The sequence below is a fragment of the Salmo trutta genome, chromosome 14 (genome assembly GCF_901001165.1).
Source record: "Salmo trutta chromosome 14, fSalTru1.1, whole genome shotgun sequence".
NCBI lineage: Eukaryota > Metazoa > Chordata > Actinopteri > Salmoniformes > Salmonidae > Salmo > Salmo trutta.
In genome coordinates, this window is record NC_042970.1 from 10706286 (window position 1) to 10732913 (window position 26628).

General features: G+C 42.1%; 2 protein-coding genes across 3 annotated transcripts in view; one reads left to right on the top strand and one right to left on the bottom strand.

Annotated features, from left to right (window-relative positions):
- si:dkey-261l7.2 lies at positions 1 to 22216 on the top strand. 2 transcript variants are annotated; one of them, XM_029774420.1, is made up of 7 exons: positions 1 to 188; positions 2438 to 2575; positions 2958 to 3047; positions 3972 to 4066; positions 4232 to 4392; positions 20848 to 20961; positions 21683 to 22216. In XM_029774420.1, exons 2-7 carry the CDS (start codon positions 2451 to 2453, stop codon positions 21776 to 21778), a joined length of 681 nt encoding a protein of 226 aa, XP_029630280.1. In that variant the 5' UTR covers positions 1 to 188; positions 2438 to 2450; the 3' UTR covers positions 21779 to 22216. The 2 variants fall into 2 exon arrangements, with proteins under 2 accessions (XP_029630280.1, XP_029630279.1); XM_029774419.1 differs by having other exon boundaries at positions 2443 to 2575.
- Positions 22134 to 26628, bottom strand: part of irak1bp1 (interleukin-1 receptor-associated kinase 1 binding protein 1) — a 6112-nt gene continuing 1617 nt past the window's right edge. Inside the window, exons 2-4 of the mRNA XM_029774418.1 lie at positions 26291 to 26356; positions 22642 to 22772; positions 22134 to 22565 (exon numbers count right to left, since the gene is read on the bottom strand). Coding sequence (XP_029630278.1) covers positions 22316 to 22565; positions 22642 to 22772; positions 26291 to 26356 — 447 coding nt within the window. The 3' untranslated portion in view covers positions 22134 to 22315. The remainder of the gene's footprint in view (positions 22566 to 22641; positions 22773 to 26290; positions 26357 to 26628) is intronic.

A 26628-nucleotide genomic window follows, 5' to 3' on the forward strand; every position in this document is an offset into this window, starting at 1 on the left:
TTATTTATGTAAATATAACTACAGAGGGAGACCGAAACCACTGAGCTGTTTCTCCTCGCGCCATGGCTTGTTCCGCACACCACAGCACAACTGCTGTCAACTGACTTTACTAGTCGCCTTCCTCAGGAACGATGTCAGGCAGATAGTTGTTTAAAAGTTGATTTGACTCGGGATTTCTTATAATCACGGTAAGATAAGGTTTCCAATATGTCTGCTAGGTTTAGAAAGCTGTCGGTTTAGAAAGCAGTTGGTTTGTGTCATCATAGCATAAGTGTGTGCCTTCTTTTGCAAATGAAAAAATGCATGACTGCGTTATGGGTTTGTGACCAATACAATTTGGGTGGATAACAGTAAAAAGTTATTGCATATAGAATAGGACTATGTTTTATGTTTCCATATGGCAGTTGAGCTATGACAAAATGTAATCAATTAATAAAAATGGACCATATGCACCAAAGTAAAATTAGTTTTACATTGGATGTTCGTTTTTTTCTGGCCAATAGCTATTGAACCAAGTTTGCCATGACTATGAAAATGGTTGACTTCTGAATCGGGGTGGACAGACAACAATCCACACAAATCTTCTATAGCTCTTAAACAAAGTGTGCCATGAAAATGATATACACTGAGCATACTAAACATTAGGAACACTCAATACTAGGAAGGTATTCCTAGTGTTTGATATACTCAGTGTATATCATTTTCATAGTCATTGCACACTTTGTTTACTACCGACCCCGTTCAAAGCCACTTAAAGATTTTGTCTTGCACATTCACCCTCTGACTGGCACACATACAAAATTCTTCTTTAAATCCTTCTTTACCTGTCTCCTCCCCTTCATCTACTCTAATTTGAAGTGTATTTAAGTGACACCAATAAGGGGTTGTAGCTGGATTCACCTGGATAGTCTGTCATGATAGGAGGAAGTGTTTTTAATGTTTTTTTGTGTTTTCTGAGTATCAGGTGGAGTATGAGTATTCAGGTGAGTATTCTGAATCAGGTGGATGGTGAATAAAGCCACTTTTTTTGGGGAGGGGGAATTGAAAATCCCCCCCCCAAACAAATGTCCTTCCCTGATACACAATATATCATTTGTTTCTTTAAATGCCCACACCAGTAGGAATCAACTTTTTTGAGTTTAAAGACGATTGCCAGAGCTTACCCTGACGTTGCACAATGACAAAAATGATGACTTATTGATCAAAGTATGATAAATTTGAACTGCCCACTTCATGCAAAGTGACTGCGATGTCTTTTCCTAATAATGACATATTATTTTCAACCTACATTTTAGTTTCAGGGCTGGGTTTTATTTTAATATTACCGCTAGGGCGGTATACCGTATATTTGGAAATTTCCACGGGTTGTTCTTTCAATATCATTTAAACTATTTTGTAGCAGTTTTTTTTATAAATATGAATATTTGTAGCTACTTAAGTAAATCCCTGCAGTCAACGTGCAATACGTTAGGAGATAAAGATCCTGTTCTTCATTTCTCTTGTCACAATTTTTCATTTTGAAGTCACGTGGTATTTCTTTACAAACACACAACGATGAGAGATTGGTGCCTTGGTGATCTAGTTACAGTATGGAATTCGCAAGTAAATGTTTGCCAGCTAGATATCTTATAAATCTTAACTTACTAAAATGTGCTAAATTCTTTGCAGTTGTGCATTTTGGTTTTCTAATTTAGTAGCATTTAGCTAAGTGGTAAGATTCTTCCAAAATCAAGCTTAGTTTGGTAACAGCAGAGAATCCCCTCCTGGATCAAGAGCCTTGCTGTCTAATATTTGTGAGTAGCATGTTTGACTTACTTGTATAACTTTTTGAGCTGGATTGTCTTTCCTGAAAATAGTTAGACTGTATAAAATGTTTGCAATGCGCTCATTAGTATTTAGTTAGCATTCTCTATGGGATATTACATACAAAGGTTAGCAATGCTATAAAGTGCATTAGAGGCTGGGGGGTTAGAAAATAACATCCCTTGTGTTCAGTGCTGGTATTACCGACTATCCCGGTATGGCACAAGGTTGGTATGATAATCTGGATACCGCCCAAGCCTAGTTACCACCCACCAGCATGGCATTGTTTATTAATCAGAAACGGCTGCTAAGTTCTTCGTCACTGAGATGAGCCAAACAGCCTGTCGAATTGGCTATTGACGATTTAAATCCGAAATCTTGTATTTACATATTTTTTTCTCCATTTAAAAAAAACAAAAACATTTTACATCCACCTGATTCAGAATACACAATTTTCATAGTCATGGCCTGCTTGGTTCAGCTGCTATTTATGAAAGAAAACCGACTATAAAACTCAATTTAACTTGTGCTCAAATGATTTATTTATTTATATAGCCTACGGCAGGCATACCTACCTGCTGGCACCAACCGTTTTAGCCTACTGATAATTCTGTCCTGTTCTCTGTCTGGTAAGGTCAGGTGTCGTGATGCCCCAGTTAACGGTGGCAACCATCCTGCAGCTCACCCTACTGCTCTCTGCGCTACCAGCCCAGTACCTCATCTCCCGGTGGACCGGAGCGTCCGTGGCGCAGCGCTACCACGCCACCAAACGGTAACGGTCCGCTCAGACCCCCTAATGGCATGGCACTCATTCATCTGCTAGCACACACCTACACCTCACCATTCTGAGAGCCACCACCTTTCTAAATCTAGCAACAAACAATGGCACAGCATATGAGAGCTTTTCTTTTACCTTTATTCTCCTAATATTATAAGTGAAATATCTGACTGCAGGGTGTGGGGTTAGGGTTAATAATGTTTCTGTTTTTACTGCAGTTTTCTGGGTATCTGTGATCAGGGTTATGGTTATTATAATGTCTGTCTCTACCAGGCTCCAGGGTATCTAGGTTGAGTTGAAGAAGTCCTACCTGAACACCGCCATCTGGACCGAGTTAGGCCGAGGTTAGGGTTATTAATGTGTCTGTCTCGACCAGGTTGTTGGGTATGTGGGGTGAGTGGCGGAAGTCCTACCTGAACACCACTGTCTGGACAGAGTGGATCGCAGACCTTATGGATAGAATCACGTACGTCACATTTACCTCTAGTAAATCTACAGCATTACTCATTATAGCAGAGGTGTCAAACTCATTGCTGGAGGGCTGTGTGTCTGAGTTTTCACTGCTCCCTTGTACTTATTTGATCAATTAAAGTAATTGATTAGTTAGGACCTCCCCTCACCTGGTTGTCTGGGTCTTAATTGGACACAAAGGGAAAAAACAGAAACCAGCAGATACTCGGTCGTCCAGAAATTGAGTTTGATCCCCCTGCTGTAGGGGTGAGTGGGGTAAGTTGAGCCACCAATGTTTCTAGGAAACCATACACACAATTCATAATTTCACCAAATATTTAGGACGAGGTAATCATTTCATGGAGTCTGTGAAGGAAAAAGAACACATGGAGAAAGTGCTAAGTTAGGTAAAAAAAAAACATTTGTCGGAGGTTTTATGATGCTTGTATCTAAACCAAAGTATATCATTTTATACATTATTTGGGGTCTCTAAGCTTCAATATGTGTTCCTAAAACTTGCATTAAAGTGCATCATTGTAGCTGTGGGCTAATCTAGTCAGTGTTTACCTTTGGTAAGTTGAGTCAATAGCAAGTTGAGCAAATAAAAGTGTTTTCTTCCCAGGCGTAATGCAAGGCATTACTGCTGGGATATGAGAAAACAACAAGAGACCACTTTTTTTTTTGACAAGTTATGTTTACATTAATTCTGATTATTACCAAGGATACACAACATCCTGATATGTATGTAGATTATCTTTGTTAGAAAGAAGACTATTCCCTTGACGGAGTAATGCAGAATGTATAAAAAAAAAGGCTACATTTACCTCACTCATGTTACATTATACACCAGCTTATAGTATCCACTACTTGCAGACTGACCCAGGCCCCACAGGCCATTTTGGAAGCAGCCATGGTAACACTGTCTGTCTCTAACTCCCAGGGTGCTGGTGGGAGGGGAAGAGGAGGGAGAGGTTCCTGGAGAGTCTCCTGCTCTGGAGGTCATGCTGCAAGACAATGACCTGGGCTTCTTTGGAGGTGTGTGTTTGTTTGTTCTTGGTGTGTCTGTCAGTCAGGAATGAAGGGGAGAAACCCTGCAGAACCAGTCTGGGTTTACTTCCTGTTACTGGTCTGATTGGTATGAAGTTCTCCTTTTTATTCTCTCCTCCTACTTTACCACATATCCTCTCTTTATCCCCCCAGCCTCCCGGTCGGTCCGTAGGCCGCGCCCCCCCTTCGTCTTCCTGCGTGTGGGTGATGTCGTCATGGAGCGGAATGGTCACATGATCGGGGTGATCGTCAGCTGGGACCCAGAGCTCCGAGCCCCCCCAGAGTGGATGAGCAGGGTGCACCCAAATGAGGAGGTAGCTTTGCTATGGAAAGAAGTTTTGAAGTTGAGGACTTCTCCCCTTCTGACTGACTCGTCATCTCGATGGTCAGCTAATTCAGTTCTATGTAGGCTAAAGCCTGCGCTGACCCTGTGTTTAGCCATGCTGACAGCAGTTAGCTAGCATAGGTTGGGGATAGATAGGCTAGCCAGCTGCAGCTATTTCTCTGTCAAATCAAAGTTATGCCAAGATAACAAGAATGAGGATCTGGAATGTGTTTCATAAGACACTTGTTCTACAACACCTTGCTAACTAAGTTTCAAGATACTTTCAAAGTTTCATGTCATGTAAAGACATGTTACCATGGAAACGATATCAACTGCAAGTTGAATGCCTGTGGTCTTCAGTCAGCTCAGCTGTCATACAACACAATATTCTATAACTGGCTAGTTTTGTCTCTTATGTCGACTGATATGTTTCCTGGGGGAGAAATCCCAAAACGACTAATATCCCTACAGGGGTAGGCTATATGATGGCATTGCACAAACAATGCCCAGCTTGATACATTTATCAACAAAAGATCTATGGGTGTGTTCGTGTTACAAAGACAACATTTGTAAATATATTGATGTGCTTATAAAGACAGTATGTCTACACTTAACTAGCAAATACAAATATGTTTTGTGTAGAGTCTAAGCAGAACTAGAATGGCATTCTAATTCATTCAACCTTTATTTAACTAGGCAACTCCGTTAAGAACAAATTCTTATTTACGATGACGGCCAAACCTGGACGACGCTGCGCCAATTGTGTGCCGCCCTATGGGACTCCCAATCACATCTATTTAACCACACACTGACCTGCACAGCTCTCTGGGTGAGGTTCTATAGCCAATTCTCCAGTGGGTGATGAAGTCCCTTCCATCTATGTCATGTATTAGAGGTTATGGACAGGTGCAGTCAGGTGACAGGAAGGGTGGAGTGCATGACACTCCATCCTGGATATGCCAGTGTGCCTCAACCCATGGGTCCAGGAGGCAGAGTTCAATAACTACAGATGTAAGATGCAGAAGCAGACCACTCTGTAGGCTACTGACCAATTCAAAGCTCCTTCCAGGAGGAACTTTGAGAATGTTCCTTTAAGAGTCTCATTAGGTCATTAGCTAACGTTTTCATAGGAATGTTTCCATTCCCACGTCAAATAGAACTTACCCAGAACGTGGTTACCATGATCTCCGAATGTAAAATATTAATGTTCTAGACATGTTTCATGGGAACGTTGCAAGAATACCTTTTATTTATCGGTTGTCAGGATATCACTTGATGGTTCCAAAAACTTTCTCCACCAAATTTGTTTTCATTACATATCGTGCCTTGTTACTGTTGCCGAGCCAATCAAGGCCCTGATTGGTGAACCATTAATCCATTCATGGCTCCTTTTCTGTTGGCAAGATTAGGGATACTCCCACACAGTACTTTTAGCATAGTGTTTTCAATGTACATTTTTAAGACACTTTGACGTAGAGTCGTAGATGATTACATTGTGCATGTTCATTTATAAAGGAATTATTATTGAACATTGTGTTGGAAATTCTACCTTTTTTTAAACTAATAACGAGTAGAGGCAAAATCAAAAGCTATTACTTTTTATTAAAAACGTAATATAATGAGGAGGCTGGTCGCCCCACCCACGCAGGTGAGATGGAGTGAGAGCCTCCTGTACAAAGAGTACAGGATCATTTATATAGTCAAGCTACCCCATGCAAGCATCTGTAAAACACGTGACCTTGTGTGTGATGGGACTGAGTGAAAAGGTTGCCTCAGTCTGTCGCAACTCAGTGAGGACAATAGGGGCCAGAATGACAGGAAGTCACTCCAGGCATACGTCTAACAGTAGCTCAAGTGCCTTTAACTGTCGGCTCAGATGATGTATGGTCGTACTGGTTACACACAAAATGCATCTTTGGCCCAGAAACAGCCTCCAGACAGAACAATAGCTTTATCATTGGTGTGCAGGATATATCCTTTACTCTGTCTCCAGTTAACTTAAGAGGAACCAGTTAGTTTCTGTCAAGTATTGGCTGAGTGCCCAGACATCATGAGGTCATTCTACACACACAGAACTGTTATAACAGGCCTCTTATTAATGCACGCACACACTTTTCTGAGTTCGTTTTTGACAATTTTGAACCTAATGCCTAGGCTTTAAGACTGTGTTTTAGGACACAAGCATTACTAAGGTTGAGCAGAATGTCCTCACCTGGGATTTGTACTCACACCCTCTTGGTTCATGATCTTCCCGCTGCGCTAACATGTCAGGAATCAGTTTATTTGACTATACTTATCATTCTATAGCCAGCAACATACCACCCTGCACACCACTGCTGGCTTGCCTCTGAAGCTAAGCAGGGTTGGTCCTGGATGGGATACCAGATGGTGTTGGAGGGCCAGTAGGAGGCACTCTTTCCTCTGGTCTCCCCAAATATATCCCAGGGCAGTAATTGGGGACATTGCCCTGTGCAGAGCATATGAGCGGAGATGGAGCGCTGAGCGTTATCCCCAAAGGCTGGAGCATCGGCCTTCTCACCCGCTCCAGTAGCGCTCATTTCACGAGATCAGGGAATGCCAGGCCCTGCATGCATTCGTAGGCTGTGTGCTGCTAATAGCCCCTTGCTTTAGTTACTGTCATGGAGTTTGCAAAATATTTTCATAAAGAAACTGATAAAATGCACAGGTGCAAAATCAAGGTGACTTACAAAGATGAAGAGCAAGAGAGGGAGTGCAGTGATGTAGTGTCCACAACCTAAAGAATCATTGTGGAATCTGAAGACGCGTATCCCGAAAGCATGATGGTGTACTTACTACGTGCACATGCTGAAAGAAAGGAACGAGCTGTGTAGATAACTGTCATTGTCGCAAAGTATTTATAAACTGAAAATCCTTTTTTTTGTTCTATTATCTATAAAATAGGCTATATTATTTATATATTAATATGACATGTAGCCTATTTGAAATGATGAGCACCTTTTACAATTATGTTTTTATTAAAATGCTTTGGTTTCAATACTTTAAAACCAAATGGTAGGTCCATGTAGTCAAAAAATAGATGGGGTGTTGGTTAAATTGTGATTTTAATGACTGGAGTGAATTTGGAGTGGCATTTTATTTTTTGTATTTCTTCTTGTGATCGTGTAATGGTTGGAAAGGACGTAGAGCCCCGGAGAAATGATTTCCAACCGCTCAACTCACAGGGTGCCGTCTAACGGATGGGACGTTAAATGGGTGTCCTGACTCTCTGTGGTCACTGAAGATCCCATGGCACTTATCGTAAGAGTCGGGGTGTTGACCCCGGTGTCCTGGCTAAATTCCCAATCTGTCCCTTATACCATCATGGTCACCTAATCATCCCTGGCTTCCAACTGGCTGATTCATCCCCCTTCCTCTCCCCTGTAACTATTCCCCAGGTCGTTGCTATAAATGAGAATGTGTGCTCAGTTAAATTACCTGGTAAAGTAAGGTTGAAAAAAAAAAAAAAAAAAAAACTCCTGATATCTCCAGGAGTGGTAAGTATAATTTGTCTAGTAATGTATATTTGCTAGCTAGGGCTGTCTGCAGTCGTGGCCAAAAGTTTTGAGAATGACACGAATATTAATTTTCACACAGTCTGCTGCCTCAGTTTGTATGATGGCAATTTGCATATATACTCCAGAATGTTATGAAGAGTAATCAGATTAATTACAAAGTCCCTCTTTGCCATGCAAATTAACTGAATCCCCCCCAAAACATTTCCACTGCATTTCAGCCCTGCCACAAAAGGACCAGCTGACATGTCAGTGATTCTCTCGTTAACACAGGTGTGAGTGTTGATGAGGACTTGGAATCATTATTCTTCCTCTGTCATCTATGATTATCTGCAAGGAAACATGTGCCATCATCATTGCTTTGCACAAAAAGTGCTTCACGGGCAAGGATATTGCTGCCCGTAAGATTGCACCTAAATCAACCATTTATCGGATCATCAAGAACTTCAAGGAGAGTGGTTCAATTGTTGTGAAGAAGGCTTCAGGGCACCCAAGAAAGTCCAGCAAGCACCAGGACCATCTCCTAAAGTTGATTCAGCTGCGGGATTGGGGCACCACCAGCACAGAGCTTGCTCAGGAATGGCCAGGGGCGGAAATCCCGGGGGGGACGGGGGACACACAACCCCCCCCATCCTGGGAAAAATAGGATTTGTCCCCCCAATATATCACTGAAACATAACTATGTAATTTAAATAATATTAATAATACGCAATGAAAGCAATTGTGCTGATTATAGACACTTAATAGCGCGTTTTTAAGTTTCAAAAGATTGCGACCTCCCCCCCCCCCCCCACCCTTTGCCTCACAATGGTTTGATCCACTGCCAGTTCCTTAGCTTGCTAGGTAACAGAGAGGTCGTATCTACTGTCTGAAAGGCACTCAATGCACGTAACTGACGTGAGGTTAATCCAGTCAATCGCGCATACACACTAGCTGAATATGCAGAGCTAGCGCGCAAATATTAACTATTAAGCTAGCTAGTACCTATTCCATTTATGTGGCGTCGTCAAAGATGGAATCTTTGCTATCGTTAATTTATTCCAAGATCAGCATGTAGATGTAAGTTAGTGCTTCAAAGTCCCTGTGATAAGGTTAGCGATAAACTGAAATCCAAACTGAACAGAACTACACTCTCTTCTAACATTGTCTTAAATATATTTAATGGTCTCGTTGCAAAAGCTAAATTGTCGCAAGGGAACTTTTATTTATCTATTTTATTTCACCTTTTATTTAACCCGGGTAGCAAAGATTATAGCAAACACCACTGAAACTGAATTGGTGCTCGCTAGCTTTGCAAATTCAGCTATTGTTGGAAGCCAGCCAATATGAAACAAACTATTAAAATTACAAAAGGTTACAGCATATGTTGTGTAAATGGTGAACTCATACAGCTGTCAACTCTTGTCATTTTAATCCGTTTCACATTTGCTAGCTACCTTTTAGATCGAAGCCCAAATAGAATGATTGAAGATGATAGAAGCCCATCTCCTACTGTAAATAACCTACACACTGTGTGTGTGTAGCCAGCCAGGTAGAAAAATGGCAGAAAAATAAAAGACGGACATCAGAGTATTTTTCAATACACCAAAACGCATAGTAAGAACCCTAGTAGCCTAATATCTCAGACTAGTTGATAAAATGTTCATAAGAAAGAAATTAAATTCTAATGGAAATGTTTCACAATGATGTCATTAGGCAGAGCAGGCAACAGATGGCACACAGACAGCAGAGTTGGGGACAGATATGCAGGGACAGACTGGCAGAGACAGGGAGTGTCAGGTAAGTTTGTTGAGTCTTTGTTTGGCAACATTATGAAAGGTTGTCAATTTTTGTTGACTTGTAAAATAGGAACATAATTGGAAAATGCCATGGATACCCCCACTCTCAACTTAAACTGGTGACTGAACTAAGATTTGTTAAAGGCAATGGTATTGCTGTTGTGATTAGTTGTGTAGTTTTGGGTACCGGTAGTTAGGAGTACGGCAAACACCTTATTTCTTTGGTTCCTCAATATACATTTACCATATTACAATGTAGGCTATGTGTTACAGCTCTACTTTTGGTGTCCCCCTCAGGAATTGCTCTTGAGAAAATTTCATGTAATTGTCCCCTCAAGTTGATATCAGATTTTTGCCCCTGGGAATGGCAGCAGGCAGGTGTGAGTGCAGACTAATATTCTGCAAAGGGTACAGGGATTGGACTTGGGTAAAGTCAGTCTCTCTGAATCCCCTTTCCGATTTGTTTGGGGCATCCGGAAAAAAGCTTGTCCGGAGAAGACATGGTGAGCGCTACCATCAGTCCTGTGTCATGCCAAGAGTAAAGCATCCTGAGACCGTTCATGTGTGGGGTTGCTTCTCAGCCAAGGGAGTGGGCTCACTCACAATTTTGCCTAAGAACACAGCTATGAATAAAGAATGGTACCAACACATCCTCCGAGAGCAACTTCTCCCAACCATCCAGGAACAGTTTGGTGATGAACAATGCCTTTTCCAGCATGATGGAGCACCTTGCCATAAGGAAAAAGTGATAACTAAGTGGCTCAGGAAACAAAACATCGATATTTTGGGTCCATGGCCAGGAAACTCCTTAATCCCATTGAGAACTTGAGGACAAACAAATTCCGACAAACTCCAAGCATTGATTATGCAAGAATGGGCTGCCATCAGTCAGGATGTGGCCCAGAAGTTAATTGACAGCATGCCAGGGCGGATTGCAGAGGTCTTGAAAAAGAAGGTTCAACAATGCAAATATTGACTCTTTGCATCAATTTCATGTAATTGTCAATAAAAGCCTTTGACACTTATGAAATGCATGTAATTATACTTCAGTATTCCATAGTAACATCTGACAACAATATCTAAAGACACTGAAGCAGCAAACTTTGGAAATGAATGTGTCCTTCTCAACTTTTGGCCACAACTGTACATTAAGTGCTGCCTACTTGGTGTGCAAACTGCTGACTGCTGTTAACTTGCAGATGATAGACATATCAACCTAGGCAATTAGTACTGGGAGGTGTGCTCTTCACCTTTTGCAAGGCCATTAGAACTTAAGTCTCTCCTGTTTTCTCAGCAGCTGTAAGCGGCGGATTCATCTCAACTAAGGCTGTTGCCAAAACGGACTGTTCTGCTGTGTTAAATTAAGTGTAATTTTATTGGTCACATATTTAGCAGATGTTATTACGGGTGTAGCGAAATGCTTGTGTTCCTAGCTCCAACAGTGCAGTAGTATCAACATTCTCAACAATTACACAAATCTAAAAGTAAAATAATGGAATAAAGACATATATTTGAGGAAGGAAAGAGTACAGCTCCACACATCTAAAAGTGAAATATATTTCAGGAAGGAAAGAGGGCAAGGCTCTACACCACTCTCTCAATTGAGTATTTTTACCTAGTTATTTTCAGATTCTCTCATTTTACTCTTTTGTAGCTTTGGAAACTGTGTTTCCTATCCCAGTTCGCTCCTCTCCCTGTAGGCTTTACAGATGCTCCCCACCCTTTGGCTGCAACCATTCTAATTTAGTGTACCCTGTGCGCACAAACCATGTGAAATTCCTGGTCTCTGGCATTGTTTGGAACTGCTGATCTGCGGTCAGGAACGCTGAGTTCATCTCAGCCTATGCTGCCTTTCAGTCCCTTTACTTTTTGGCCCTGACTGATACATGGATCGCCCCAAAGAGCAGCTCTCTTAATCTGACTACATTTTCTCAGTCATCTGGTCATCACAGTGGTGGCACAGGGGGTACACATTTTTTCTAAGTGGAGATTCTCTCTTCTCCCGCTCTCACCTGTCCATCTCCTTAATTGAATTCCATGCTGTTACTTGTCCACTCAAGCTTAACATTGTTGTCCTCTATCACCCACCAGGTGTATGTTGTCAAATCCAATTAAAAAGTTGAACGCGTACGAGATGGCACACGCGAAGATGAAGCATCATTGCGTAAGCAAACACTGAGTCGAGAGAGAAGTGTGGTCGAGCGAGCAGAGGACGATTCCCGAGAGAGAGGACACAAAGGGCAGAATCTGCTACAGTTCATCCAGTACAATAAACAGAATATAGATGCAGAATTTCCAAAGATCCACATGTGCAATGTAGCTTATATGAAGACTATAAGCTACATTTTATAAATGATGCATGTAAGAGATGTTCAGGGATGATGGTGCATAGTCTGTGGATGAATAGTGCGAAGTCCATGGAGGAGAGGATCATCGTGGCCGAGTTGGCCGGTTGGTGAGGGCCACGGCACGGGGGGAAGAAACTGTTCAGGTGGTGGGGGTTTTGGTCGTGATTAACCTGAACCGTTTGCCAGAGAGGAGTCTTTGGAAGAGGGGGTAGAAGGGGTCGGCGGCGAGCTCTTCCTTGCCCTGGAGTCGTGCAGGACCTCTATGGAGGGCAGGTGGCAGCCAATAATAATCAGCAGACTGGACAATCTGTTGAAGTAATGGAGTTGAGGATGGATTTGATGGTTGTTTTAGAACTGAATCAGTATGCACAGTATTCAAAGGAGGACTGAGGTCAAAACGACACCATGCACTCACCAAACATTGCACTGAGGAAAAATGATTTAATAGACAATTAAATCGGTTGTCCTCAGTGCAATGTTTGGTGATTGGGAACTACCATTGTCTATAAATTACAATCTCAAATTATTACAATTTGGCATTGGAAGTTTTATTGAAAAGTCAGTAATGCAGGAGTCAAATCGCAGGGAGAGTCAGATCAGATGTTATCAGCAAGCCGGGGCCATCTGTGGAAATGGCACAAGTAGAACAAAGATATCAGTGCAAACAGAATAAGTGAGCTCTGTCCCAATTCATCTCTCCTTAACCCCTCGCATCAATCTCAAAATCCTTTGGAGGAGGTCCAAGGCGAGGAACCTTGGGTCATCTCTAAAAAATATATATATATTTTAAAAAATCTATTGAAGGATGCGTGCTGGTCAGTCATTGCATCCATAGCTCTGTCTATGAATTAGAGAGGGTGGTTAAATTTCTCCAGCCCCATCCCGCAGCTTTTTACTGAAACGGGCTGGGAGATCCACTTTGTTGTTTAAACTACTGATTTGACTCTTTAAGAAACACAAGTATGTTTAAGCATACATGACTGTTGGGAATGCGGTGTCATACCTTCAGCTCCCAGGTGCAGCAGAGCTGACACACTAAAGATGAAGTTGCAGCAGATGTCTTGACCACCCTCTGGCTGTTCTCCAGACAGCAGTAGTGTTAGAAGGTGTCCCAGGCACTGTTTGTGGCCACATCACCTCCCTCAGAACCAGTGAAGATCTCCAGGTTCTTACAACGGGGCATCAGCATAATCTATAGAGAGGCCAGAACAGTATAGGAGATGGAATTAGATTTAGTATGGAGTCAATGTCCCAACTTCAAATCCTTGTACAATCCATAGACATTGGTAAAATGATAAACAAAAGTAGGGCACTGGAGTTTGAGGAAGGTGGAGCGATATGTGCGGAACTGTGTAAGGCATAAGATGAGCTGGTGACTCATTGGTCCAAACTTGGCGTCCTCTGCCTTGTTGGTATAGTGGTCCAGGGCGATGAAGTAGAAGTCTGACTCCACCTGGTCAAACGTGTTCCCTCTACACACACTGACCCGTCTCCTGAGAATAACTGGAGTGAGAGAGAAGAAAATAAGATGTCAGGAAATGTCAGAGTTCAATTGGAGTTAAAATGTTTTTTAACATCTTAAAGTTGCATTCAAGGTAACAGTCCATTTTAAGACTGCCGTGGCTGTATCAAGAGGAAACTATGGATAGTCATTTAGTCAAATAAATGAAATTGCCCTGTACCAATCAACACCACTTGTCAGTCAGCATGGCTCAGTATTGAACAGCCTGCTGTCATGTCATGCCCAACCCACCGCGAGGAGAGCTATCCTTCTATACGTTCTCACTTCATCCCTTACCTACACTAATCATATTGTTTAGCAATGACTGTCACATACATTCAGTATAGAACCATCTTTCTAACCAATAGACAGCAGCAGGTCATCATCCTCTCTACGTGTCAAATATCCTATGGCACAATGCCTTCATACAGCATCAAAGAAATTAGAGGAACTCTCAGTACCACTAATGATTAAGTTACGGGGGTGATTGGTGGATGTCATGGTTACCTGCAGGAAGTCCCCAGAGTGATGTGCATAGAGGAGAGCTAAGGTAACCTAGTTGGAACAGAATGGACTGTATCTCCTGTCTCTGTCAGCTGAGCAGAGAACTTCACCACCACATATTAGTGACAGTGGACCTGCATGGAGAGAGGGATGGAGAGAAGTCATTCATTTATTGTACCCGCACCAAAACTGACAGAGTAAAAGTTCTTTATTTCAATCGAACTGTGTCTCAAAGTATGCGGTTAGCGGTTCACAATATTGGATATTATTTGGTTCAGAGCCTGACCTCATGGCTCCCCCTCCTCAATCACTGACCTCTTCCCCAGTGAGGGTCTTCCATGTCTATTCTCACCCTGCCTCTCCCCCCTCTTCTGCCACCCAGTCATGCTGATCTTCCAAGTACTCTACAAAAAAAAAAAAATAATCCTCGACATAGGTACAATGCTCTTAGTTAAACCAGAGACGATATAGAAATCAAAACCAACTTGGCTTTGGTTAAACCACATGGTTAAACGTTAGCTTGCTAACGTTAGCCTGCTTTAATAACAAAAGACTAAATAAACTACTGTTGCCGTTGAGTCTGGTATTTTGCGGGTACTATTTAGAATCAACGTCAACAGTGAAGAGGCGACTCCGGGATGCTGGCCTTCTAGGCAGAGTTGCAAAGAAAAAGACATATCTCAAACTGGCCAATAAAAATGTAATATTAAGATGGGCAAAAGAACACAGACACTGGACAGAGGAACTCTGCATCCCGGAGTTACCTCTTCACTGCTGATGTTGAGACTGGTGTTTTGCTGGTACTATTTAATGAAGCTGCCAGTTGAAGACTTGTGAGGCGTCTGTTTCTCAAACTAGACACTAATGTATTTGTCCTCTTGCTCAGTTGTGCACCGGGGCCTCCCACTCTTTTTTTTCTGGTTAGAGCCAGTTTGTGCTGTTCTGTGAAGGGAGTAGTACACAGCGTTGTACAAGATCTTCAGTTTCTTGGCAATTTCTCGCATAGAATAGCCTTCATTTCTCAGAACAAGTATAGACTGACGAGTTTCAGAAGAAAGGTCTTTTGTTTCTGGCCATTTTGAGCCTGTAATCGAACCCACAATTGCTGATGCTCCAGATACTCAACTAGTCTGAAGAAGGCCAGTTTTATTGCTTCTTTAATCAGAACAACAGTTTTCAGCTTGCTAACGATTGCAAAAGGGTTTTCTAATGATCAATTAGCCTTAAAATAAATTTGGATTAGCTAACACAACGTGCCATTGGAACACAGGAGTGATGGTTGCTGGTAATGGGCCTCTGTACACCTATGTAGATTATTCCATAAAAGAAATCTGCCATTTCCAGCTACAATAGTCATTTACAACATTAACAATGTCTACACTGTATTTATGATCAATTTGATGTTATTTTAATGGACAAGAAATTAGCTTTTCTTTCAAAAAGGACATTTCTAAGTGACCCCAAACTTTTGAATGGTAGTGTATATCGGTAAGTCACTAATTAATCATTTCCTCATCAGTCTCATTCTGAACGTCGCAGACTTTGTGAATCTGCACAAACCCGAGTCTTATCATTCCATCCACTCATTCGGTTATTTATTTACCAACAAACTAAATGATAACATAGGATACACACACACACGGTGTAGGTTGTGGATTAGAAAGTTAATATGGTGACAACAGGTCCATAGCGGACTAACACAATATGACACTTGTTAAACAAGATGGAGTTAGAGAGAAAGCGAGAGAGAAAGAGAAGCAACACTTGGATTCATTTGGGAACTACGCTCACAGTAACTCTAATACCTTGCCCCGAACTGCCGCTCTTATGGGTAAGAAGAAATGCATGTATTTACACGTTGAAGGTCTTCGTCGAGGATCTCTGTTGGGCCTTTCGTGGAAAGGGTTCCACTTTGTGAGACGGGTTCGATTAGGCCTTCTTCATTTTCAGGTGTAAGTCTCTGATTGTCCACAAGAGGTCACAATGCCCTTTTTAATTGTCTGTTTACTTGTGGAAGAGTGGTCTCCTGAGGATGGCTAATCAGCCATGTCGATGATCCCAGAGTGGGGATGAAAGCAGTGTAGCACACGGTGATTTGAAGAAAAGAACTGGATGGTCCTACTTAAATTCACCTTCTTAGATACAGTACTTAGAACAGCTACTCAACCGTAGCATTGATTGTTTAGAGGTTATTTTGTCTTCAACCTTGTTTTGCAGTTTTCGGTGTCGTGACTGATGTGGCCCAAGCTGCAGCTTGTAGTCTGTTTAATTCTTAACTCAGTCTTTTTATCCCCTCGGGTAAAAAGGGGTCGTTTTCGTCATTCAGACACGCTCTCTGGGCTCCCTGGGGCGTGGCTAGTTACGAGGCAAAGTATCCTAATTACTATGATCTCGTTAGAGAAATAAAATCACAATCCAATCGTCACAAACATTGTGAAGGATGTAAACATGATATATACCGTGTAAAATCTCCTCAAGTTAATGTTTTCGTTATGTTAATGTTCCATTTCACAAAATAGACATGAATGTTCCATGCCAAGAGCGTGCAAAGCTGTCAAAGGCAAATGGTGGCTACTTTGAAGAATCTAAAATATATTTTGGTTTGTTTAAAACTTTTTGGGGTTAATACATGATTCCATGTGTGTTATTTCATAGTTTTGATGTCTTCACTATTATTCAACAATGTAGAAATTAGTAAAAAATAAAGAAACCATTGAAAACCCAACATTTGCACATAGCTAAAGGGTAGAGCTGCAGCTTTCAAGGAGGGGACTCTGACCCGGAAGCTTATAAGAAATCCCGCTATGCCCTCCGACGAACCATCAAACAGACAAAGCATCAATACAGGACTAAGATCAAATCATACTACACCGTCTCCAACGCTCGTCGGATGTGGCAGGTCTTGCAAACTATTACAGACTACAAAGGGAAGCACAGCCGAGAGCTGCCCAGTGACACGAGCCTACCAGATGAGCTAAATAAATTCTACGCTTCGAGGCAAGTAACAATGAAACATGCATGAGAGCATCAGCTGTTCCGGACGACTGTGTCATCACGCTCTCTGCAGCCGACATAAGTAAGACCTTTAAAACAGGTCAACATTCACAAGGCCGCAGAGCCAGACGGAGTACCAGGACGTGTACCCTGAGCATGTGCTGAGCAACTGGCAAGAGTCTTCACTGACATTTTCAATTTCTCCCTGTCTGAATCTGTAATACCAACATGTTTCAAGCAGACCACCGTAGTCCCTATGCCCAAGAACGTCAAGTTAACCTGCCTAAATGACTACCGACCCGTAGCACTCACGACTGTAGCCATGAAATGCTTTGAAAGGCTGGTCATGGCTCACATCAACACCATTATCCCAGAAACCCTAGACCCACTCCAATTTGCATACCGCACCAACAGATTCACAGATGATGCAATCTCTATTGCACTCCACACTTCCCTTTCACACCTGGACAAAAGGAACACCTATGTGAGAATGCTATTCATTGACTACTGCTCAGCGTTCAACACCATAGTGCCCTCAAAGCTCATCACTAAGCTAAGGACCCTGGGACTAAACACCTCCCTCTGCAACTGGATCTTGTACTTCCTGACCGGCCGCCCCCAGGTGGTAAGGGTAGGTAACAACACATCTGCCACACTGCTCCTCAACAAAGGAGCCCCTCAGGGGTGCGTGCTCAGTCCCCTCTAACACCATCATTAAGTTTGCTGATGACACAACAGTGGTGGGCCTGATCATCGACAACAAAGCGACAGCTTATAGGGAGGAGGTCAGAGACCTGCCCGTGTGGTGCAAGGACAATAACCTCTCCCTCAACGTGATCAAGACAAAGGAGATGATTGTGGACTACAGGAAAAGGAGGATCGAGCACGCCCCCATTCTCATCGACGGGGTTGTAGTGGAGCAGGTTGAGAGCGCCAAGTTCCTTGGTGTCCACATCAACAACAAACTAACATGGTCCAAGCACACCAAGACAGTTGTGAAGAGGGCACGACTAAACCTATTCCCCCTCAGGAAACTGAAAATATTTAGCATGGGTCCTCAGATCCTCAAAAGGTTTTACAGCTGCACCATCGAGAGCATCCTGACGGGTTGCATCACTGCCTAGTATGGCAACTGCTTGGCCTCTGACCACAAGGCGCTACAGAGGGTAGTGCTTACAGCCCAATACATCACTGGGGCCAAACTTCCTGCCATCCAGGACCTCTATACCAGGCGGTGTCAGGAAGGCCCTAAAAATTGTCAGACTCCAGCCACCCTAGAGGTACCGCAGGTCAAGCGGTACCAGAGCGCCAAGTCTAGGTCCAAGAGGCTTCTAAACAGCTTTTACCCCCAAGCTGTAAGACTCCTGAACAGCTAATCAAATGGCTACCCAGACTGATTTGAATGAGTATGTGTCCAAACTTTTGACTGGTACTGTAAGTATTTAGACCCTTTGCTATGAGACTCGAAATTGAGCTCAGGTGCATCCTGTTTCCATTGATCATCCTTGATGTTTCTACAACTTGATTGGAGTCCACTTGTGGTAAATTCAATTGATTGGACATGATTTGGAAAGGCACACACCTGTCTATATAAGGTCCCACAGTTGTCAGTGCAAAAACCAAGCCATGAGGTCGAAGGAATTGTCCGTAGAGCTCGAGACAGGATTGCGTGTCAAGGGACAGATCTGGAGAAGGGTACCAAAACATTTCTGCAGCATTGAAGGTCCCCAAAAACACAGTGGCCTCCATTCTTGACTGGAAGAAATTTGGAACCCCCAAGACTCTTCCTAGAGCTGGCCACCCAGCCAAACTGAGCAATCGCGGGAGAAAGGCCTTTGTCAGGGAGCTGGCCAAGAACCCGATGGTCACTCTGACAGAGTTCCTCTGTGGAGGTAGGAGAACCTTCCAGAAGGACAACCATCTCTGCAGCCCTCCACCAATCAGGCCTTTATGGTAGAGTGGCCAGACAGAAGCCACTCCTCAATAAAAGACTCATAACAGCCCGCTTGGAGTTTGCCAAAAGGCGCTGAAAGGACCATAGAAACAAGATTCTATGGTCTGATGAAACCAAGATCGAACTGCTTGGCCAAAATGCCAAGCGTCACATCTGGAGGAAACCTGGCACCATCCCTACGGGGAAGCGTGGTGGTGGCAGCATTATGCTGTGGGCATGTTTTCCAGCGGCAGGGAAGGGAAGACTAGTCAGGATCGAGGGAAAGATAAGCAGAGCAAAAGTAGAGAGATCCTTGGTGAAACCCTTAATTGATGGGGAAAAAACGAATCAATTTTAGACTAAGGCTGTAACGTAACAAAATGTGGGAAAAGTAAAGGGGTCTGAATACTTTCAAAATGCACTGTAGGTAGGGGTAAAATGACTAGGATAGATAGTAGAAGTAGCTTATGTGGTGAGTGTTCATCAGTATGCGTGTGTGTGTTGGGGTGAGAGTTACTGCAAAAAAGTGTGTGTGTGTGCATAGTCAGTCCAGGAGAGTTAGTGCAAAAAAAGGGTCAATGCAGGTAGTCCAGGTGGCTTGGGGGCAGAAGCTGTTCAGGATCCTGTCGGTTCCAGACTTGGTGCATCGGTACCGCTTGCCGTGCAGTAGAAGAAAGAGAACAGTGTATGACTTGAATGGCTGGAGACTGAGAATTTTTAGGGCCTGCCTCTGACATCACCTGGTATAGAGGTCCTGGATAGCATGGAGCTCTGCCCCAGTGTTGTACTGGGCCGTACACACACTACCATCTGTAGTACCTTGTAGTCAGATGCTAAGCAGTTGCCATACCAAGCGGTGACGCAGCCAGTCAAGATGCTCTCAATGGTGCAGCTGTAGAAATGTTTGAGGATCTGAGGGCCCATGCCAAATCTTTTCAGCCTCTTGAGGGGGAAGAGGCACTGTAGTGTCCTCTTCACAACTGTGTGTGTGTGTGTGTGTGTGTGTGTGTGTGTGTGTGTGTGTGTGTGTGTGTGTGCGTGTGTGTGTGCGTGTGTGTGTGGATCATGTTAATTCCTTAGTGATGTGGACACAGAAGAACTTGAAGCTCTCGACCCACTCCACTACAGCCCCATCGATGTAGATGGGGGGGGCGTGCTCGCCCCTCCGTTTCCTATAGTCTACGAACAGCCACTGTCCCAATAAGGGATATCTCTAGGACATGTGCTTATTGGGTCAGTATAGTTGGGCGCTGTCCTGTCCAGAAGAAACCCTACCCCCTGCTCCTCAGGCACTTGTGTAGATATGAAATAACTTGATTGGTGTAAGGCTGTAAGCAATAAGGTCAATGCACTTTGAAGTAAATCTCAGCTCTGTTAAAAGTACACTCAAAAATGTATCATAGTGATTCAGGAGTATCCTTTAAAACGGGTCAACATGCCCCACAAACATTAGACAACTATACTGAAAGGTGTTAAATTGCTGAAATAAGTAAATCGATTCAATGATGAGAATACAGTGAGGGGAAAAAGTATTTGATCCCCTGCTGATTTTGTACATTTGCCCACTGACAAAGAAATTATCAGTCTATAATTTTAATGGTAGGTTTATTTGAACAGTGAGAGACAGAATAACAACAAAAAAATCCAGAAAAACGCATGTCAAAAATGTTATAAATTGATTTGCATTTTAATGAGGGAAATAAGTATTTGACCTCTCTGCAAAACATGACTTAGTACTTGGTGGAAAAACCCTTGTTGGCAATCACAGAGTTCAGAAAGTGGCAGTTAAACCATTTAAGGATTCTAGCTTGAATCTATGACCTTCACCTTTCACTTTGTGTGTGTGTGTGTAGGTTAACGCAGAGAACACCCCCCACTATAAGGTGTTATTCAGCGGTCCTGGCCCCTCCTCTTTCCTAGTGGGATATCTTCCTCAGACCAGGCTGGAACGGGTCACTGGAACCAAGGTACGAACACACACACACTCTCACTGTGCATTAAACCCCCTTGACTTTTTCCACATTTTGTTGCATTACAAAGTGGAATTAAAATGGATTTAATTGTCATTTTTTTTGTCAACGGTCTACACAAAATACTCTTGTCAAAGTGGAAAAAATGCAAACATTTTTTAAAATGTAATGAAAAATAAAACACTCATATCTTGATTAGATAAGTATTCAACCCCGAGTCAATACACATTAAACACCTTTGGCGGCAATTACAGCTGTGAGTCTTTTTGGGTAAATATCTTAATTTCTTTGCACACCTGGATTAAACAATATTTGCCAACCATTCTTTAAAAAAATTCTTCAATCTCTGTCAAATTGGTCTTGCCATAGATTTTCAAACCAATTTAAGTCAACTGTAACTAGGCCACTCAGGAACATTCAATGTCGTCTTGGTAAGCAACTCCAGTATAGATTTGGCCTAGGTTATTGTCCTGCTAAAAGGTGAATTTGTCTTCAAGTGTCTGTTGGAAAGCATACTGAACCAGGTTTTCCTCTAGAATTTTGCCTGTGCTACCAGGTTTTCCTCTAGATTAGTGACACAATCTCAGACTGAATTTAAAATGGATTCATTTAACACAAAATGTGGAAAAAGTCAAGGGGGTTTAATATTTTCTGAAGGCAAACTGACACACTCAAACATACGTATACACACCTAACCCTCCGAGTGTGTGTGTTCCAGCCGGAGATCCCCACCCTAGAACAGTACTTCACACACTTTGATGGAGAGCGGTTCATCATGCAGCCCTGGCTCCAAGAGATCTTCCCTGAAGACTGACAGACAGGGACCACAAGAGTGTGTGTGTGTCAGTGGGACACCTAACTGGACAATAGATGTAAAGAAAAGGACAGCTCCTCTCTCTATTCCCCCACAACAAGATCAATTTAATTTCACAGTGATTTAGTGGAGGGGAAAAGGCTTTTACGCATTTAGCGTATTGCGGAAAAATCCATTGAAAATATAGGAAGCATTATTTTATTAGCTGCAAACGGTGATCAGCGTTTACCCACCTACTGTTTTAACCACTACATCACTGAAGATGTCATACAGTATTTCATATCAGAACAAAATTAAAGACAAAATATAATACAGTTCATTATCATAAAGACCTCAAACTTGAATCAAGAACAGCCACATTTACATAATTTATTGACATTCATGTTTATGGACAGAAGCTTTGAGGAAAGGCTTAAATAAATATTCTTCTAAACAAAACAATGACTGTCTATCCTCGTCTTTGTCTTCATATCTACAGTGTGATTGTGAGGGAGTGTGTTTGCACTGTGCTGACGGGGTAGATGGGTAATGTAGTCTTCAAATCTTCTTCCTGGTTCTGTCTTTGTGTCGGAGGTTAAAGGTGACAAACACACGAGATGTCGCACTGATGCTAGGCCTTTGTACCCCCTCCCCCATCCTCCCCTCTCCTCCTTCTCTCCCTCCATCTCTCTCCGTGGCCTCTTCCTCTCTGACCAGTAGGGGGTGCCCCAGTGTCTGTCCCAGCATGCTGCTCATCTCAGACGCCTTCAGACGAGCATTCTCTACTGCTGCTACACACACGCTCCGCCTGGACACACACACACACATATTATTATGATAGTGTGCGTGTGTGATAGTATAGTGTGTGTGTGTGTGTGTGTTACCTCAATAGGCTGAGACACTCTTCACTGTGGTAGAAGTGAGGTGTGCTGACACACACACTCTTATCCAGCTTCTCCAACAGAACAATACACACTCTCTCCATCTGACCAAAGTCTGAGAACACCACCATCACCTGTTAAAAACAAAAAAACACACCCACAGCGGTAAGATTGTTGGGCTAGTAACCGAAAAGTCGCTAGTTAGAATCCGAGCCGATAAGGTAAATGTCGTTGTGCCCTTGAGCAAGACACTTATCACAAACTGCCCCAAGGTCACAGCTGATAATGGCTGACCCTGGCCCCATTCTCAGGGGAGCTGGGATATGCAAAAAAACATTTAAGTACAGTACCAGTCAAAAGTTTGGACACACCTACTCATTCAAGGGTTTTTATTTTTACTATTTTCTACATTGTAGAATTAATAGTGAAGACATCAAAACTATGAAATAACACATGGAATCATGTAGTAACCCCAAAAAGTGTTAAACAAATCAAAATATTTTATATTCTTCAAAGTAGCCACCCTTTGCCTTGATGACCACTTTGCACACTCTTGGCATAGTAGCTGATGTATAGTGTTGAGTCATCTGCATACATAGACACACTGGCTTTAAGTGACATGTCATTAGTAAAGATTGAAAAAAGTTATGGGCCTAGACAGCTGCCCTGGGGAATTCCTGATTCTACCCAGATTATGTTGGAGAGGTTTCCATTAAAGAACACCCTCTGTGTTTTGTTAGATAGTTAACTATTTATCCACAATATAGCAGGGGGTGTTAAGCCATAACACATACGTTTTTCCAGCAGCAGACTATGATCGATAATGTCAAAAGCCGCACTGAAGTCTTATTATCATATTCTCTCAGCCAATCAGTCATTTGTGTAAGTGCTGTGCTTGTTGAATGTCCTTCCCTATAAGCATGCTGAAAGTTTGTCCATTTGTTTACTGTAAAATAGCATTGTATCTGGTCAAACAATGTTTTCCAAAAGTTTACTAAGGATTGGTAACAGGCTTATTGGTCGGCTATTTGAGTCAGTAAAGTGGCCTTTACTATTCTTAGGTAGCGGAATGACTTTTGCTTCCTTCGAGGCCTGTAGGCTTAAATTGAAGATGTGGTAAATAGAAGTGGCAATGTTGTCCGCTATTATCCTCAGTAATTTTCCATCCAAGTTGTCGGACCCCGGTGGCTTGTCATTGTTGATAGACATTTTTTTTCACCTCTTCCACAGTAACTTAAGGAATGTAAAATTACAATGCTTGTCATTCATAATTTGGTCAGTTATACTTGGATGTGTAGTGTCAGCATTTGTTGCTGGCATGTTATGCCTAAATTTGCTAATCTTGCCAATGAAAAAATCATTAAAGTAGTTGGCCATATCAGTTCGTGTTGTGATTACTGAGCCATCTGACTCAATGAATGATGGAGCTGAGTTTGCTATTTTCCCAAAATTTCATTTAAGGTGCTCCAAAGCTTTATACTATCATTCTTTGTCATTCATCTTTGTTTCATAGTGTAGTTTCTTCTTTTTATTCAGTTTGGTCACGATTCTCAATTTGCAATACCTTTGCCAATCTGTTGTGCAGCCAGACTTATTTGCCATTCATTTTGCCTCATCCCTCTCAACCATACAATTTTTCAATTCCTCATCAATCCAAGGAGATTTAACAGTTTAACAGTCATTTTCTTAATGGGTGCATGCTTATTAGTAACTGGAATAAGCAATTTCATAAATTTGTCAAGTGCTGTGTCTGTTTATTCCTCATTACACACCACAGACCAACATATTATTTACATCAACAACATAGGAATCACAACAAAATGTATTGTATGACCTCTTATACACTATATTAGGTCCAGCCTTTGTAACTTTGGTTTTCCTAGTTATGGCTACTATATTGTGATCACTACATACAATGGATCTGGATACTGCATTCAAGCAAATTTCTGCAGCATTAGTAAAGATGTGATAAATACATACATTTGATGATTTAATTCCTGTGCTGTTTTGTAACTACCCTAGTAGGTTGGGTGACTGATAACCTGAACCAGGTTGCAGGCACTGGTTACAGTTTGACTGGCTTTCATTAAGCTGCCCACTCAAGAAAAAGCTTCAATGTTTAAATCACCCAGAAAATATACACCTCTGTTGATCACATACATTATCAAGCATTTCACACATATTATCCATGGGGCAGCAGGTAGCCTAGTGGTTAGAGTGTTGGTCCGAAAGGTTGCTGGATTGAATGCCCGAGCTGACAAGGTATAAATCTGTCATCCTGAGCAAGGCAGTTATCCCACTGTTCCCCGGGCGCTGAATATGTGGATGTCGATTAAGACAAGCCCCCTGCACCTCTGATTCAGAGGGGTTGGGTTAAATGCGGAAGACACATTTAATTTGTACATATTACTTCAACAGTATTTAACATGAGATCCTCTCTAATCTTTACAGGAATGTGGTTCTGAATATAAACAGCAACACCATTTCTATTTAACCTTTATTTAACTGGGCGAGAACAAATTCTTATTTACAATGATGGCCCAGGAACAGTGGGTTAACTGCCTCGTTCTGCGGCAGAACAGCATATTTTTACCTTGTCAGCTCAGGAATTCGATCTAGCAACCTTTTGGTTACTGACCCAACGCTCTAACCACTAGGTTACCTGCCGCCCCTATCTTTTCTGTAAATGTATTGCTACCACTGTATTATCAAAGGTATTATCTAAGTGAGTTTCAGAGATAGTCAGAATATGAATCATCTGTTATTAGCAAATTATTCATTTCATGCAGTGGTGTAAAGTATTTAAGTAAAAATACTTGAAACTACTACTTAAGTAGTTTTTTGGGGGTATCTGTACTTTACTTTCTATATTCTTGATTACTTTTACTTCACTACATTCCTAAATAAAATTATGTACTTTTTACTCCATAAATTTTCCCTGACACCCAAAAGTACTCGTGCCTAATTCACACATTTATCAAGAGAACGAGAACATCCCTACTGCCTCTGATCTGGCAGACTCACTAAAAACATACTTTGTTTGTAAATGATGTCTGAGTGTTGGAGCATGCGCCTGGCTATCCGTAAAAAAGAAAGAAAATGATGCCATCTGGTTTGCTTTATATAAGGAATTTGAAATGATTTATCTTACTTTTGATAAAGTATATTTTAGCAATTACATGTACTTTTGATACTTAAGTATATTTAAAACCAAATACTTTTAGACTTTTACTCAAGTAGTATTTTACTGGGTGACTCACTTTTACTTGAGTCCTTTTCTATTAAGGTATCTTTACTTTTACTCAAGTATGACAATTGGTTACTTTTTCCACCACTGATTTCATGAACCTTGTTTCTTAAGCTACATATGTTAACGTGGGCTATTTTTTGAGCACTTTTCTTCTGGGATGCTTACTTGTTTTTATTGCTTTACTGGGAAGCTTAGCAGAAATAGATATGCTCATGTTATTTATGTTAGTGCAGGGTGAGCTGCACATGATTGATACTATCTGCTGGACTTCTCACAGTAGGCATGGACTAGAATATAATTTACAACACTTCATAGACCAGTCTCCATTCCTTTCCCATGTTAATGCATGGCCTACTTCAGTCTGTACATGCAAGTTTAGGGATTTCAGCACGGGGGACCTACCAGAGCCTCCATGTGGTACAGGTCATCAGCTCTGTAGATGTGTCTCGTCACTGTCAACTCTTCCCCCTGCAGGGTGAGAGGAGGAGAAGAAAAGTGGAGAGGAGGGAGGAGAGAAATCTTCAAACATCCTACTTTATAGTGATTAGACAGCTGTGTCAGTCAGTCAGTGTGCTGACTGTATGTTTGCCATGTGTCTGTCTGTCTGTCAATGTCACTGACATTGCATTACACCAGTTGCCCACCTCCAGTCCTCCAGTATCCCCAACAATCCAGCACACATTTTAGTTGTATCCGCAGACGATTCAACTCATTGAGGGCTTGATGATTAGTTGATAAGT

Excerpts from the sequence above, each read along its gene's own strand:
- si:dkey-261l7.2 (XM_029774420.1), top strand. The coding sequence starts at position 2,451 with ATGCCCCAGTTAACGGTGGCAACCATCCTGCAGCTCACCCTACTGCTC. Across the intron at positions 3,048-3,971 it reads GACCTTATGGATAGAATCAC|GGTGCTGGTGGGAGGGGAAG; the intron begins GTACGTCACATT and ends TCTAACTCCCAG. Across the intron at positions 20,962-21,682 it reads AACGGGTCACTGGAACCAAG|CCGGAGATCCCCACCCTAGA; the intron begins GTACGAACACAC and ends TGTGTGTTCCAG.